A 16640-nucleotide genomic window follows, 5' to 3' on the forward strand; every position below is an offset into this window, starting at 1 on the left:
TCTTGGCCGGATATCGATCAGGAATTTTTTTAATTTCAGGAAAAAAATTGATTTCGGTTTATCGAGTTAAACATGTCGCGTCGGGATGAGGGATTTAAGGGGACATATACAAAAAGCTTTTATGTCCTGACCATGCTGTTAACTTCATATTAAGAAAGTATACATCAAAACAATAAGATTTGATACATTAAAAATTATTTTTGAGGACACTCACTTTCGAAAAAATAAATTTTTTCTTTTTCGAAAATTTTGAAAATTTTGAGAAGTCTGTCACTGTTATACCGATATTTCAGTCGTTTTTAACGTTTTTTGGCTGATTTTTTTTCCTGAACATTACTTACAATCCGTACAATTTTTGACTACTTCTTAAGTTATACATTTCACCAATCACCCGGGTCAGCAGATATCGCTTCAAAAATCTTTGTGACTGTAGCTGATGATCATATCAAACTTTTTGGTTAACAGCATGGTCAGGATATAAAAGCTTTTTGTATATGTCCCCTTAAGGATGGAGTGATCATGTGACACTGATAACAGATATGTAATTAAGTCTGAACTGTGAAGCTGAAGCGGCAATAAATTGGTACCTGAAACATACAAAACTGGTCTAACGATCGGTCAGTTTTCACCTGTACCTGTACCTTCCACTTCAGGTGTGAGAATATATTAGAGGTAAAGATTTGGTAAAACTAGTTCCACTTGTTACAAGCTTTTACCAGCTGTAATGAGAAACTAGATGCGAACTGTGCGAAGAGTGCATTATGGTGTGTAAAGATAAGAGGTAGATGAATGTGAGATGAGTAGATTAGTGGACCTACTGCAAATCGGTGGAGTTATATTAGGTGTAAAGTATTGGTTAATTAAAGTATACTATACCAGACTATACCAGACTGAACGATATAATTATATAACAAAGTTAACCTATAAGTATTAAGTATAGCAGATGAATAAGAACATAAATATTGAATCACCTGGGAGGTGGATAAAAATTGCAACAAAATTTACTTCCTAAAAAGCAGAGGCGGGTATATGAATTGTAAATGATATCATAATTGTTTGCTCTGAGAATTTAAACCCAATCTAAATGTTTGGTTCCAGTTTAAACAATGACAAATACTGCCAGTTTACCTGATGCTCTTTACAGGCGGAGAGAGCAGCAGCACGAGATAAGGCTGCTAAAGAGAAGCTAGAGAAAGGGAAGGTGCCACCTCTGGAGATGTTCCGGACAGCGCAGTACTCAGCTTGGGACGACCAGGGCTTTCCTACGCACGATGCAAAGGGAGTCGAGGTGGGGGTTTGTTTAATTGTCCCAGCTGATTTTTCAGTGGTGTTGCTTTTATTGTCGGACACGAATTAATGACTGATAGTTCGTTTATTTATGGGGTCGTCTTCGTACAAATTTGCAATCTATATTTTTTTTCTCAATTTATTGTTGCCTCATCTGCAGCCCCATAAGTTCAAAACCATCTGCAACCCAGGTACCCAAATCACAACAGAAGAAACTTAAGAAACTACAAGCAGCTCAGGAAAAGCTGCACAAAACTTACCTCCAGCATATCTCTGACTTGGAGATCTAGATAACACTTTCTTTCACACACTGTAGATACCACTGGGAGAACTGTTAGGAGTAGGAGCAATGAGAAATCTGAACAATTTCATTTAATTGGCATCCTTAGACCACACTAATTTGTTTGACTGTTTGATTCAAAAGTTTGGGAATGTTTTAATGTGAATCTTAACAATTTCATTAGGTGTCCTTATAATACCACACTAATATTTTTGACTGTTTGATTAAAAATGTTGGGAATGTTTTCGAGTAAATACCATAAAAACATATAAATTATTGATTGAATCTGCTTGTGTGACTGTTGAAATGAATATCATTCTAGGTTGATTTTCTAGATCAGGGGGAAATCATTTACAGCTGTTTTGATGTTTTACTTTTAGCTATGTTAGTTTCTGGGTGCCCCACAAACAAACAAATAAGTTTCTGATTTTCTTGATGATTGTTTTCGACTTAGTTATTTATTGATCCTTTGAGCGGCAAAGTATTGTTTCTTATTTTTCATCTTCACGTCAAAATTGATCTATTGAACTTGCATCTCGGTCGACAGTCTAGCCAATTCCTAGGATTCCTTTTTTTAATTCCCGTAATTCGTATTACGAATTACGGTAAGGAAATTCAAAAAAAGAAATTTTAGGTATTGGCTTTTAAAAAGCCATAAATTTGTCTACTATACGTCCTGATCACAAATTAAAAATCGAAATTCGAATTTAATCCAATGAGAATTGTTTACAAATATTCATTATTAACAGCTAAAAGTAAAGTAACTAATTACGATCAATCGTAACCATATCTCCTGGATACGTCTGCGAAAAAACCCCTGAGTACATTGTACAAGTGCATACATTTCGAGTTGAACAGAAACATGCCCAAGTTATGCTACTAACGGGGGGTACCCCCCCCCCCCCCCCCCCCCCTACTAACCATTGACCAATAAATCTGTACAATAGATCATAAAGATGATATTTTTAAACAATTGAAAATACAATGCACAATCAGGGGTGTAGGAAGCGGGGGGGCAGGGGGGGCCATCGCCCCCCCCCCCCCCCCCCCCCCCCATGAAATCTGGGCAAGGGGCCAAAAAGGGCCAACTTTTTAATTTAGGTTTCTAAAAATTTTTGGGAAAAAATTTTTCAAGTCAAAAATTTTGTAAGTCGAAAATTTTATAAGTCAAAAATTTTCAAAGTTTTCTTGGAAACTACTTTTGTTCATGTTTCATGCTACCCTGATCATTATGAGCCAAAAATATTTTTTCGGTTTTCGAAGTTCGATATACGATTTTGGACTCGAAGGTTCTCCTTTGTAATGCGATCTCGGAAGGCAGGCCTCCCCTTCGCAAAATGAGCTCGGAAGCGGGAGCTCTGCTTTCAGAGGTACGTATCGAGAATGACTCGGACCGAAAATTTTTTAAGTCAAAATTTTTCAAAGTTTTCTGGAAACTACGTTTGTTCATGTTTCATGCTACCCTGATCATTATGAGCCGAAAATATTTTTTTCGGTTTTCGAAGTCCTACTTACCCCTTCGATATACGATTTTTTTCGGTTTTCGAAGTTCGATATATGATTTTGGACTCGAGGGTTCCCATTTGTAATGCGATCTCGGAAGGCAGGCCTCCCCTTCGCAAAATGAGCTCGGAAGCGGGAGCTCTGCTTTCAGAGGTACGTATCGAGAACAACTCGGACCGAAAATTTTCGAAAAGTCGAAATTTTTCAAAGTTTTTCTGGAAGTTACTTTAGTTCATGTTTCATGCTACCCTGATCGTTTTGGGCCGAAAATATATTTTTTGGTTTTTTTTGAAGTCCGTACCTACATTCGGAAGGTTGTGGATGTGATACTGATCGGTTTCATGTACTAATTATAGAAAACGTAATATTTGGCCCACAGATTTGAAGGAAAATACGCAAATTTGGTCCTCAGATTTAAAGGAAAATGCGCAATTTGACGCGAAGAACTGAAAAAATCGCGATTTGTCGTGAGGCCAGGATCTTTTATCCTTACCCTCGAAATTCAGGCTTTGGCGCGAAGCGCCAAAAAAAATTTAGAATTTGGCCCCCCCATGAAGAAAATCATTCCTACACCCCTGTGCACAATGATTAATTTTGTAAGCTTTTTCATTGCATATTGTTTTCCATCTTCATTACTATGTACAAGGACAAGCTAAGATCTACTCTTTGTGTCCATAGTCTATGTAATAAGCGCCATGAGTTGGCACAGAATTTTTTGTCTCTGATTTTGATAAATTTGGAACCAAAAGTTGCCTCTAAGTATGAATTGAATAATGCAAATTCACCGTGTAGCAAAATAACGTCGAGCTATATGTGGGCCTCCTGTGCATTACAAGAATGTACAAAGGACGAAAAATGGGTAATTTATGCTTAAAATGCATATAACTCCTAAAATATTGAATATTTTGAAATAATTATTACAGTATCGTAATGAGCTTAGTCAGACGCAACTTTTGGTACACAAATTATAATATTTGAAGCACCAAATTTTTCAAAAATTTGTTCAAAATTTCACACAAGGGGGGATCCTTTTGTTCAGATTGAAAAATTTTGAAAATAATTTTCCTTTAAATCTTAAAATATTAGTACTAAAAGTTTCGTCTCGATGAGCTGATTACGATGCCATAATAATTACCTATGTGATAATAACTGAAAATGTGAAAGTTATAGGCCAAAAACTAAAAATTTGCGCAAAAAAAGCACGCGCGGCGAACAAGCGCCGTGTAGCATTTTTAGCGAAAATTGCTACACGGTGGATTTATTTTATTCACATTTTTAGACAAATTTTGGTACCAAATTTATCGAAATCGGAGAAAAAAAGTTCTGTGCTCGCGCTTGGCGCTTATTACACTGACTACCATCCCAAACCGTGTGAGACAGAGAATCTATTTATAGAAAGCGACATAAACAGAAACTGATACTGCTCTAATATAGGCCTTGAAAACAGAAACTGATCTACTAAACTCTATGATGCTTGCCAGAAGGCGCCAGCCGTCTCTTCGATCAAAACCGTTGTGTAATGGTTTTAGTAAACTGGATCTGATATTTGCACTATGGTTGGCGAGGATTCCCCGGCCCTCGCATAGGTGACAATCAAATAATAAAGGTGGTGGATGGCGGTGCTCTCGTCTGAACGGTGCTAAAGCTGATGACGGTTGCCGGTTGGTTGATAAGATCACTGTGCGAGGGCTGATTTATCACCAAGACCACTCAGTTGGCGCTTCCTTCTTCCTGCTCCTGGGTCCACTGGTGTGACATTCTGGTCAGCACTGAAATAATATCCTCGTTAATCAAAATCATTTGGTAATATTAAAGTGGGAAACAGAGATTGACAACATTTATTTCCTTGAAGACATCGAGTAAGATTTAATAATTGTGAGTCGGGAATTTAAATTGATAAACTTACGCTAAACTTGATAAACTTGTGTCCTCACTTAAACTTGAGTCGTTTCGTCGTCGAGCACTTGAGGGGTTGAGTGGCTTGGTTCCTGGAATAAAAACGATTAGAAGCTAATGGGATATTTTGGACTAATTATAAGCTAGCAAACTTGAAATACAAATGCAATGTAGGCAGTACAGACGGAGGGTTATCATGGTGAAATATTCCAATTTCTCGACCAGATTCATCATACAACTTTTTCATCATTTATCATCATGAAAATTTATAACCCTCCGGCACAGTCACACACACACACACACACACACACACACACACACACACCTTTTCTAAGGTCACGTTTGAGTCTGGCCAGATCGTCCAGTTCAGGACTGGGTGATCTGTCCCCCAGCTCGACCACTTTGTCCACCACATGTTCCACTCTGTTCTCTAGACGATCTAGTTTCTTTGCCAGCACGTGAATATCATCCTCCATTGCTGTCATATCTCTGATAATATAAAGTGATCACAATGGTTTGGGAGATTTAGTGATGTCACGATGAATAATAATGATTGTTTACTCGTCCATTTTCAGACAAAACAGTGGTTAATTCTATACATCCATATTATATGGTTGTTGACAATGACATGCTTTTGCGCTAGCATTCACTGGTTAAAAGTCAATAAATTTACCCTGTTTTATCTAAAGTTCGTTCCAGGGACGACATTCTGCGATGCTGCTCTTCAAAGTTCCTCTTCACAACCTTAAACTCTGAAATTTGCTCGTACAGATTCATGATATGGACTTTTTAATAATTTTGAACAGATCAACAGATTGATACAACATGAATGAAATCTAAATAAAGATAATGATCTAACTCCAATACAATCAGTTAATAAACTGTAATTACCGGCGAAAGTTCGTCTGAGTTCCTCACTAGTATCATCAACATGTCTCTGTAGCTCGTCAAAGTAAGATTTATTCATATGAGTAAGCTCTGAGTCTCTGGTTTCAACTGACTTCACCTACAGATGGAATTAGAAACGAGACAGTAAACCATCGCATTGGCTATGAAGTCCTTCAACAAGACATCTTAAATACAATATGTTCTGGAAACTAACTTTAGCCTAGGAATCCGGAACACTATAGAGTCATACTGAGATAAACCACAAAGTGATAAATTGTGTCCAATATCAAGTAAGAAATGCCGAAACACCCCCCACTTACCAGTCCAGTAACGAGCACCCTCAGCCCCTCCAACTTTCCCTCTATCTCCCCAATCCTCAATGCCTGCTTCTGAGCTAGCTCCTTCTTGCTCTGCTCTATGTGGAACAGTGTGGTTCGCTCAACTGACTTAGTGATGAACTGGTTCCTATCATCTGTAAATGTAATGTATTGTATTCTATCAGCTTAATCAAATATGGGGTAAATAAGCCATGGTATTTTACTTACGTAAATAATGATGGTCATAAATAGTTGTTTAGCAATATGATTGGACAATATTATGATCGTTTAGGAACGATATCACACTTACCGAAAACCACTCAAGACCTTTCATTTACTAAAACCCTAAATAAATTTTCAAACTGATTTACCCTCCAGTGACTTGACAAGATTGTCCACGTAACCCCGGGTAGCCAGAGTGTCCACCTTCCTCTCAACTGAGCCCAGCTTCGTCTTTATCAAGGATTGTTCTCGGTCGTTTTCAGCTAGACGTGTTATAAACGCAGCTGAAATTGGGATGCTTAGTTATCAGCTGATTCTTTAATTTAATCTATTTTCTGAATAGTGAAAACAAGTTGGTGTACCTTATTTGTCGAACATCAACTTCTGATTATTTATCTTCAATTTAAAAGTGGGCAGTTTGAGTTATAAAATATGACGGTTCTATAAAAGGAAAAAGTCAAGAGACGTTCCTATTTTTATCGGATATTTCTACTTACAGTCAACTTGTTTTTGTCCGTCCTCTCCATTCTCAAATTTAGCGAGCAGTAGCTCGTTGGTAGACTCCAGATGGGAAATTCTATTCAATGTGGCGTCCTCTTGTTCTTTAAGCAACACTGAATTCCTGGGGTAGTGGAGTTACTAAAGTTGTCAAATAAACTGAGTCCGTTACAATAATACATATATTCCTATATCATTCATTATATTATTCCTAACCAATGATTGCTTATTACATTCTAGAAAACCAAACGTAATTCATTTACATGCAAATAATCTCTTATTCCATCTCGTATTTGAGACATATGATTTTAAAATACGTTTTGAACCACTTAACAGCTTCAAAACACAGGCTGTACATTGTACAACGGACTGAGGAATCTAGATTACTTACTGTTTGACTTCCTCTAATAGTAGAGCTTTCTCCTCTTCACCGATACCCGCTCGATTCTCACAAGTTAGAATTCTCGCATCCAACTTCTGAAACAAAATAAGGTGACGGTTTTAATTTTTTCTGAATAGAGTAAGAGCAGTATCCTGAGTCTATTCGGAAAACATGTTTCTGCTAACATAGGGGTCGTTCACATATTACGTAATCAGCTGAGGGGGTTCCGAATGATAACGCTAGTGTAATTTTGACACAATAGCTATGTGCAAAACTGATTACGGAGGGGGGGGGTAATGATTACGTAATATATGAACGACCCCATACTAAAACACAGCATGAAGTCAGCAATTATTATATAGTGTGGTGTAAAGAAATTGCAGAGAACTAGACTATAAACACAGAACCTAAACAATCATAAATGGAATAGACTTTAAGAAGATTTCGATAGATATGCTGGAGAAGAAGTGAAATGAAAATTGAGGCTTGTGTTTTAATAATTTATTGCAAAAAATAAATAAAATTGTAAAAGGTATTCATTAAACAAAAAATGTGCTTTGGATGTTGACTTGTAGTTCACTAGAAATGCTTTAAATGTGTCAGGCTTTTCACTCCAGGTCAACAATGAAGGGTTGTTCCGTATTCGTCTGGAAGCAGAACACCAGCGGATCAAAAGCCAAACCAGAGCAAATATACATGTTTCTGAAACCAGAAGTATTCGATATTTCTTCCATAAGAGAATTCACACGCAAGGCCAAAATATTTCCTTGTGTTCAAAACCCACAAATTTCACCTCGACACTCTCAGCTTGGCTGGAAATTGCTCTGGTTAATTCAACGACATCTTCTTCAAAGCAAATTACTCGGCTCTTTACTGATAATATCTGCTCTACCATTTGGGCGCTGTTGTTGGAGTGGCCTAATACGATTAATTTTTATATGTATATTGCGTTGAAATCAGTTAACCGATTGTAACTTACAAATGCAAAAGGCGACAAAAGATATTTTTACAGATTAAGTTTTGGTTTAACGATTTAAATCCCTTCCTGGCGAATAAGTTTTATAATAAGTTTTCATTCTATGAACAAAAGAATATTAATCCTATACCCCATCTGAAAACAACTAAGTCCGGAGTAGTAACATTAAGTTAATTAATTAGTTAATTAGTTAATTAATTAGTTAATAAGGTAATTAATTAATTAGTTAATTAGTTAATAAGTTGATAACATTAAGTCTATTTTACCTGTAAGAACGTCCTCTATCTCCTTCAGCCTGTCCTCCTCCAGGTATCCCAACAGGGCGTCCCTCAACTCACCTCTGTTGTATTCCTCTCTGTCTGCTAGCTCCTAGGTTCGCATAAAATGCTTACTATGGGCTTTGTGCTTTTTCTGTGCTTACATTAGGAATTATTACAGCACGCCTAATTAAAGTATAACCTTTTTTCTTGCTAACTGGAATTTGTGTTTGCAAGGCTTTAACAGCTGAGAACAGCTAAATCATACCCCCCGCCCCCCCCCCCCCCTCACCATCCTTTGTTTTCAGCTGCAATGAACGTTGCTGCCAACCAAATTAAACATCTAAAGATAATGAAGAGGCATATTAATTGCTGCAGCCCACTTGACCCTGGTCTAGATAACCAATCAGCACAGTACCTGCAGTTCAGTATAGAGTTGACTCTTGTTGTTACTGATCAGATCGTCGAGCTCGTGGACCTGTTCCACCAGTCTCTCCTGGAGTATCCTCTGCATCTCACTGCTGCTCTGCACTGTTTGCAACTGCTCGTTTAGTCGGTCGTACATCGAGTGTAAATCTTGAATTCTCTGGGTCATTTCTTCTGCTGTCTCTGGGCCTATCTCCTGCGAATAAGTTGGTAAAACTACGATAGTAGCGTATTCCAGAACATCGTCAAATTCTTCTCGAATGACAAATTTGTAGATTAAGAGCAAAGAAGAATTCCGCTCTTTAAGTCGGCAAATTTGAGAAAATCATACTTTGCAGATAACCCTCACGACTTCATCAAAAATATAGATGATATTCCAATACAGTTTGTAAATTTAACCTGATAGCCCTCTTTAGAACAGCATGCAGAGCACGGGGGTCTGCAGCAGAAGATGGGTGATAGGAAGTCCTTCCATATTGAGAACTCTTTCTTGGGGGGCTGGGTGGCGGTACTCCGAGGTCGGGGAGATATGGCTTCTTGAGGCGGTCTTACCTGTGGTGGTAGTCATTATTTTACATTCAATTACCAAACGCTAAATAACTTTTAAAATATTTACCGTAATCATTTTACTTTTAATTAACTTGATAATTTTAGGAGGAGTTACCGTAAAATTAAATTGACTTCAAGAGTTAGGGTAAATCAGATAAGTTAAGTTAAATTTTACAGAATTCAACATATATAATTAATTGTATAAAGTTGAACGTTAACGAACCGATTCATTGGACTCCTGGGTTACGGGATTTGACATTATCTACCTAGCATGAGCTAGTCTATCTTTGCTAAATCTGTCTTCTCTAAAATAAATTAGTCTTGTTAGTTGAGTCACTAAATGTCCAGTAATTGATGTATTTTAATTCGACAAAAGGGCTAGAAATGGGGTCGCTCACATATCACGTTATCACTGAGGGGAGGGGGTTTCTAAATAATTACGCTAGTGTATTTTTAGCACAATAGCTATGTGTAAAACTGATTACGGAGGGGAGGGAGGTTATGTATTGACTGAAAGGTGATTACGCAATATCAATATGTGAACAATCCAGGCTAATAACAAAACACTGAACAGTGTAACCAACTCAACTGAAAAGAGTAACACAATGTGAAATATGGTTATAAAAGATGTCAGTGTAACTGTAAAATGTAAGTTTTAGTACTCTAAAAGCAGGTATAGTGAGGGACTATGCCTCAACGACTCAACATTCTAAACTTGGTAACGCAAGTTTAAAGTTCAGGCAGTTACAAACGAGGAGTAATGTTCTCTAAAAATGGTAATCTAACCAATTAACAATAACTCCTTTCTCCAACGGACACTCCAGAAATGAACAGTAGCCGATACATGAGAATTGAGAAAACGGAGGTTGTATATTAGAAAACTCTAGTCGGATGCGAGCCCAGCCAAACTTACTCTAAAGTAAGTTTAAAAGCCAAACAGTCTCTCATCCGCCTAATTTTATTTGTTCCATACAACGTAAAGAAAGCATTTCGATTTTGCGCTATCATGGCAAATCAAACGGGGAAAAAACAAAATCCTACTTGATGAAATTCATGCCTCATACATCACATGTACGGATCACTGCTCACAAATTAACATCAAGCAGCTAAGAAAGGAACTGGAAATACGTGGTCACGTGCGGTGTGCAATGCACACTGAGCACACATTAGCCAATATACCAACAGTACAGAGAATGTAGGGAGAGGTGTACCTGACTTAATATATCACAGCAAGAATACAATCCCCCACACAATGGGTGGCGTTGCACAATGACTAAGATTGCTGGCTTTGTCCTGTTGTATTTGGTGAGCTGTGTAATACGTAGATTCGGACGAGATCATATCTATCATGAAATTAGTGTGCTATTGTGAAAAACCAAATTATGCCTCTGTTGAAATAAACTAGACTGTAGAAAAGACGTGAATAGAATTAAAGTTTATAATAATTTGTTTTGTGGATCGTTACATTTATTTTTTTTTCAACAAGTTTTTGTTGATTTTAAACCCCCTCTATTCACGTCAATCAGAATCAGTCAGCACATAATAAAATATCCAAAGTAGGAAACTGACTGAAATAAGTTTTAAAAAGTGTTGATTAAACACAAATTAAGTGTCTAGGTCACCTACAGAAAGAAAAACTACAGACTCGGTAACCTCCCTACTACCTCAACCTAACAAGAGAATTGCGGTATCAGAGCTCACATAGATTACGGTTTCTAAAAAACAAACACACACAGTCTTACACTCTAACGTGATGTGCGGAACTGCAGAGTGTAAACAAAACTCCCACTTAATCACGTGACATCACAACTATATATAGTGCGCTGGCTTTTCTCTTCGCCGAATCTTCGATCGTTGTGTAACAACGAAGCCTGAATGTAACCCATTCAACGCACTCCGTCCTCACTCCGTTGCATTCCCTTTTTGCGGCAGCCTCGAGCCTGATAATAGGAACACGCAACAGACAGGGTGGCCAAAAACAATCACAAATACTCGGTGGTCAAACTGATCATGCACAAATGACTCCAGTCACATGACAGTTATTATACTGTAAATATACACACTAAGGGGTCTTTCACATATTACGTTCACATATTACGTCAATTTTTGACAGTTTTTAACCCTCCTCCCCCCTCCGTTATCTGCAGTTTTACACATAGCTATTGTGTTAAAATTACACTAGCGTATCCATTTGGAAACCCTCCAACTCCCCCTCGGCTGATTACATAATATGCGAACGGTCCCTACAGTTAGGGGTCGTTCACATATTACGTCATCAGCTGTGGGGGGGGGGGTATCCAAATGATTACGCTAGTGTAATTTTGACACAATAGCTTGTGTAAAACTGATTACGGAGGGGGGGGGGGGTAAAAATGTTCCGAAAATGGATTACGTAATATGTGAACGACCCCTTACAGCTAAAATTTGAAATATTGGTGAAACTGAACAGGTGTTACTTAGCAAAAACACTTTTGCCACAGAAAGTACTGGTTGTATTGGCTATTTTTAATTTTGAAAAGATCACTTGGGCAGGAAAAGAGCGATTCTCATCGTATACTACACTTCGAACATCCAGAAATTTCACTAAAAGTAAAACCAAAGCTTGAAATTTAGTGGATAGCTTTTCATGCTGATCGTAGTTTAGCCTTTCATTTTTGCAAAAAGGCTTGAATTGCTAGATGTGACATCACGCTCAGTGACACTTGACAGAGGTATTCTGGTTCAGCTTCGCCACATCTGACAAAGATATCATGTTTGGTGACTTCAAATTTCGAACGATTTGAGGGAAATGCTTTAAGGTTAATGTGAAGAGATTCATGTGTCCAGTTTATCAGAATTAGGAACTCTTAATTCTAATCAGAAAGCCAAATGGGTTTGGTTGAGTCATACGGTAAAATCATTAATAAGTCAGACAAATAGCTGGGATATGAAACGCACTCTGCATACTAGTATTATACTGAAGCAACAAGTAGGAAGCAAATCAGGAAATGAACCACTGAATGCAAAGTGCTTGAAATTTCTTGCAGCAGCTAGCTCAGCTAGCTTATATAGCTTAGATCTGATTTCGAGTGCGCGCGTGAGTGCGCGTTTTGCGCCAGGTTCACAGAAAAAAGGTATCGCGCGTTACAAATATCAAACTAAAAAAATGTGCACCCAGGTGACAGAAGGACATACAACAGTCGACTAAATTCAGTAAATTGTTCCATTTTGGGACACCTAATATCGTTTAGTGAATTCTGGAGAAAACAGAATTCGCTGCAAAAGTTGTTCCACGGAACAAATTAAACAGAAATCCAAACTCTGATGTGGTGATCAAGCTACCTTAGTTCCCAAGAATTTGTGCGACAAAACATTTGGGTTTCTCACCCAATTTTTTGTCGACTAAAACTTTTGAATTTGAATATTTCTCTTTTAAATCTGTGTCATATCGAATTTAAGTGATTTGTTTCAAATTTGTATGCATTTACGTCGATTTAACAAGTTACAATACTTTTATTAGAAATAACTTACTTTAAAATTAAAACCTTTTTCGGCTGGTCAGTGGTCGAACAAATAATATGACTAAAAATATCAAATAACCTTTACACGACAATGGCAAATGACCACACACTTCCGACCGCAAACTGACGACTTGAAGACAAAGGAATGTTTCTGGCTGCCGCTATATTGCAGTAGAATTTTCGAATGTAGGCAAGACAAAGACAGACATTTTCCCGGCATTACACCATATTTAAAGAGGCGGTAGAAGATACACAGAACCGGAATTGAACAACTCTCAAGCAGACTTTCTAAAGGCATAAAACACGGAAATCAACTCTGCAGTTATTTTCCATTAAATTTTCAGTCGACTCATATCTCCGTGCATGTTTAGATTATCATGAAAATAATTTTAAATTTTTTTGCTGGAATGTGCTAATTGTAAACACGAAATTAAAAATGTCAAATAAACACCAATTTGTACACATCTTTCATTTCATTATTTAAGTAGTGGACCAAACAACCAAACCAACATGAGGGTTTGCAAAAGTAATAAACCAGCTTTGTAAGGACATACACCCCAATAATAATCCAAGATATTACAATTTACATAAAGTCATCAACAAGCTCGCGCTCGGCATCCGATTCGTTATCGAATTGATTGGACGTACATAGGTCCGGATTAGCATCCATTAGTTTGTAAGATTTCATTTCTCGTTCTTTTCGATCTTTTTCGATTTGTACCTTCTCCATTTCTCTCTGCACCTTCTTCCTTTTCTTCAGTTCTTCTTGGTCCTGTTATTATAATGTTATTAATGAGGTTATAAATACAAATATTATCAATTTAATTATAATGTAATTATAATGTAATTATAATGTAATTCAATATCACAGATAACAAAACAGATGCAGAGAAATATCTCACCTATAACAAAATATATGAGATTTATTTCTTGATTCGTTAATATTGCTTACCTCTCTATCTCTTCCTTCTCGCTCTAATTTTAGATCCACATCCCGTTCTTCTCTCGTCTTCTCTAGTTTCTTCCACACCTTTAAAAGTACATTTCAGTAAAGAAAGTTTCAACAGTTTCCAACTTATTTCGAATATTTTGGAACATCAGATCATTCCTTGAAACAGCAGAATGATAATCTCGACGCCCACCTTCCTTAATCTCAAAATATTAATCCTCAAATAAATATATCCAGTTCCAATTTCACGGTAAGTTTGACCCTTATCTTTACAGTTTACATTCACTTTCACTTTCACAAACCTCGTTGTTCTTCTCCACGTTCACTTTGACAACCCTCTTGTTTTTATGGAAGCCAACCTGTCCGGCTACCATATCACCAGTTTTCTTAAGATTTGGATAGGGAGTGTAGACAACATCAACAGCTGCCATCTTGCATCTGAGAGATAACATTCCACTAATCCAAAGCACACATTCTACAGCAAAATAAGTATAACGGGTACATTCTATGATTTGTTATTATTATGGGAACTAGGATTGATAACATGCTCAAAATCTTCAAAGCTTACCCTTGGATGCTGTTGGCTTTTACAAGTTGACAACATTGATCTACTAATTCTTTAGGAATGGCATCTACACCCTCGCCCTGTAATGTGTCAGTTAGCTATCTAACAAACTTTAAGTAATACTCAGAGTAATAAGGGGTCCTTCACAATTCACTTATTAGGTAATCACTTTTTGGAAAATTTGTAACCCCCTCCCCCCTCCGTAATCAGTTTTACACATAGCTATTATGTCAAAATTACACTAGCATAATCGTTTGGAAACCCCCCCCCCTCCCCCTCGGCTGATTACGTAATATGTGAACGACCCCTAATAAAACAATTCACGGTTAAATAAGATAAAGTTAGCCTCGGGATCAAATTAAAGTTAATTTGTTTTGCCATTTATATGATTTTGCCATTTATATAATTGTATGATTAATGATTATGCGCAAGAGATTATGTCATACGAAGACATATTTGGGAAGAAGATTATAGATCACCATTTTTCAACTCCAAATTTTTTCCGTGGAATTACCGAAAACTAATTTTTACCTTGTTGAGTCTTAGGTAAACGTGAGCAGAGGAGAGTTTATCAACATGGAACCATACATCTTCCGGCCAACCCCACCTGTAGTAACATAAAGTAATAACCTAGGGTACCTCTGTCGTTTAATTGATATTCTAAGATTCAAATGTGTGCTTAAATAGTTACCATTAAAACAGTTACCAGTTACCAGTAATACTGTTACCAGTAAAACAGTTACCAGTAAAACAGTTACCAGTAAAACAGTTACCAGTAAAACAGTTACCAGTAAAACAGTTACCCGTAAAACAGTTATCAGTACTCAGTCACAATGCTCAATGCTCAATGCTCAATGCTCAATGCTCAATGCTCAATGCTGAAATGCTCAATGCTCAATGCTCAATGCTCAATGCTTAATGCTCAATGCTCAATGCTGAAATGCTCAATGCTCAATGCTCAATGCTCAATGCTTAATGCTCAATGCTCAATGCTCAATGCTGAAATGCTCAATGCTCAATGCTCAATGCTCAATGCTCAATGCTCAATGCTCAATGCTCAATGCTCCATGCTCACCTAAGTAGATCCTCGTTTTCCATTTTATCTCGCCCCATATAAACCACATACTCCCTCCCGTCCACAACTGTGCTAAAGTAGAATACCATTCCCCTAAATAGGTGGACTTGTTAATTGAATACTAATTAAATGTTAATTAATTGTTAATTAAATATGGCCATGGGCTATACATTACACTTATTTAAACATGTAAATTGTAAACTCACAACTTTAAAGATATTATAATAGCCGATACCCTATAATTGTAGATCCAAAGCAAGTTAAAAACGTTAGTCCAATAAATTACATACCTTACTCGGGATTATTACGACGGGTTTATTAACGACCGGTTAAAATATGGTTCGGGAAAAATATGGCGAAATTGCTCAAAACCCACCACATTTTCCCGGTCGCCATTTTACCGGTGTCCAACCTTTCAATTTTAGATTCAAAAATTTTGTCTCAGATGTAAATTTCCTTATTAGAGATAAGCAAGTTTAGACATTTTCGCATTGCTAAAACTTGTGAAACAAGTCGAATTATCAATAATTGTTGAAAGTAGACAGAAATAATGACTCGAGGTTAATCAAACTAGATGGAAAATAATTTTCAACATTTGAAGTGTAACAACCAGATCGATATTAAGATAAAGGGAGAGCTGTTTAGTCTTCCAATAAGTTGTAATCATCTTCGTTATCTTCATCTGGATCATCCCTTTCATCAGTTTTAATTAATTCAAGTTTTAAATTAACTGTTACTTTTACTTTGAGTCCTATTTCATTATGTAGAGATAGTCAATACCTAAGAAATTAAAAATTGGCCTATTTAAATCGAATTTGACAATAAGGATATATGACAAGAATTGGGCAAAAAGGTGAATTTTTTGCAATTTTAGCCAAATGAAGTCGAAAAACCTACAACAAGTGTCCCAATAGTCTTCTTTAGTGAATATAAGACAACGATTAAAATATGAGCACCCATACCCCTTGGGAACCCTAAAAGCTGAGTAGGCGGGTTTATTAACGACCGGTGAAAATGTGGTTCGGGAAAAATATGGCGAAATTACCCTAAACCCACCACTTTATCCCGGT

At 37.0% G+C, this 16640-nt stretch overlaps 3 protein-coding genes across 5 annotated transcripts in view; 1 reads left to right on the top strand and 2 right to left on the bottom strand.

Moving 5' to 3' along the window:
- The window catches only part of LOC134821736 (crooked neck-like protein 1), a 79265-nt gene extending 77217 nt beyond the window's left edge, over positions 1–2048 (top strand). Inside the window, exons 17-18 of the mRNA XM_063832478.1 lie at positions 1145–1288; positions 1479–2048. Coding sequence (XP_063688548.1) covers positions 1145–1288; positions 1479–1577 — 243 coding nt within the window. The 3' untranslated portion in view covers positions 1578–2048. The remainder of the gene's footprint in view (positions 1–1144; positions 1289–1478) is intronic.
- Positions 2049–3654: 1606 nt separating this feature from the next.
- Positions 3655–11061, bottom strand: LOC134822127 (myosin heavy chain, clone 203-like). Of its 3 annotated transcripts, XR_010161133.1 has the most exons (15): positions 9705–11061; positions 9332–9484; positions 8925–9128; positions 8516–8618; positions 8067–8191; positions 7283–7368; positions 6891–7015; positions 6543–6677; positions 6175–6326; positions 5858–5972; positions 5640–5718; positions 5292–5455; positions 4977–5058; positions 4420–4839; positions 3655–3734 (listed from the first exon to the last, which is right to left on the bottom strand). XR_010161133.1 is itself a non-coding variant. In XM_063833031.1 (14 exons), exons 1-14 carry the CDS (start codon positions 9738–9740, stop codon positions 4746–4748), a joined length of 1653 nt encoding a protein of 550 aa, XP_063689101.1. In that variant the 5' UTR covers positions 9741–11061; the 3' UTR covers positions 4043–4745. The 3 variants fall into 3 exon arrangements, 1 of the variants encoding a protein (XP_063689101.1); XM_063833031.1 differs by lacking the exon at positions 3655–3734 and having other exon boundaries at positions 4043–4839; XR_010161134.1 differs by lacking the exons at positions 8067–8191; positions 8516–8618.
- A 2350-nt stretch (positions 11062–13411) lies between these two features.
- LOC134822129 (coiled-coil domain-containing protein 25-like) overlaps positions 13412–16640 on the bottom strand; it is a 59132-nt gene continuing 55903 nt past the window's right edge. Inside the window, exons 2-7 of the mRNA XM_063833032.1 lie at positions 15571–15665; positions 15027–15102; positions 14499–14575; positions 14233–14368; positions 13934–14011; positions 13412–13753 (exon numbers count right to left, since the gene is read on the bottom strand). Coding sequence (XP_063689102.1) covers positions 13565–13753; positions 13934–14011; positions 14233–14368; positions 14499–14575; positions 15027–15102; positions 15571–15659 — 645 coding nt within the window. The 5' untranslated portion in view covers positions 15660–15665 and the 3' untranslated portion in view covers positions 13412–13564. The remainder of the gene's footprint in view (positions 13754–13933; positions 14012–14232; positions 14369–14498; positions 14576–15026; positions 15103–15570; positions 15666–16640) is intronic.

Source organism: Bolinopsis microptera, chromosome 10, assembly GCF_026151205.1.
Source record: "Bolinopsis microptera isolate Bmic1 chromosome 10, MBARI_Bmic_1.0, whole genome shotgun sequence".
NCBI lineage: Eukaryota > Metazoa > Ctenophora > Tentaculata > Lobata > Bolinopsidae > Bolinopsis > Bolinopsis microptera.

What these genes read in the sequence shown, in the direction of transcription:
- LOC134822127 (XM_063833031.1), bottom strand. Translation starts at nt 9,740, where the DNA reads ATGTCAAATCCCGTAACCCAGGAGTCCAATGAATCG. An exon ending in GTTCTAAAGAGGGCTATCAG is followed by an intron (nt 9,129 to 9,331) that starts GTTAAATTTACA and finishes ACTTATTCGCAG; the next exon opens with GAGATAGGCCCAGAGACAGC. An exon ending in GGGTGCTCGTTACTGGACTG is followed by an intron (nt 5,973 to 6,174) that starts GTAAGTGGGGGG and finishes TTCCATCTGTAG; the next exon opens with GTGAAGTCAGTTGAAACCAG.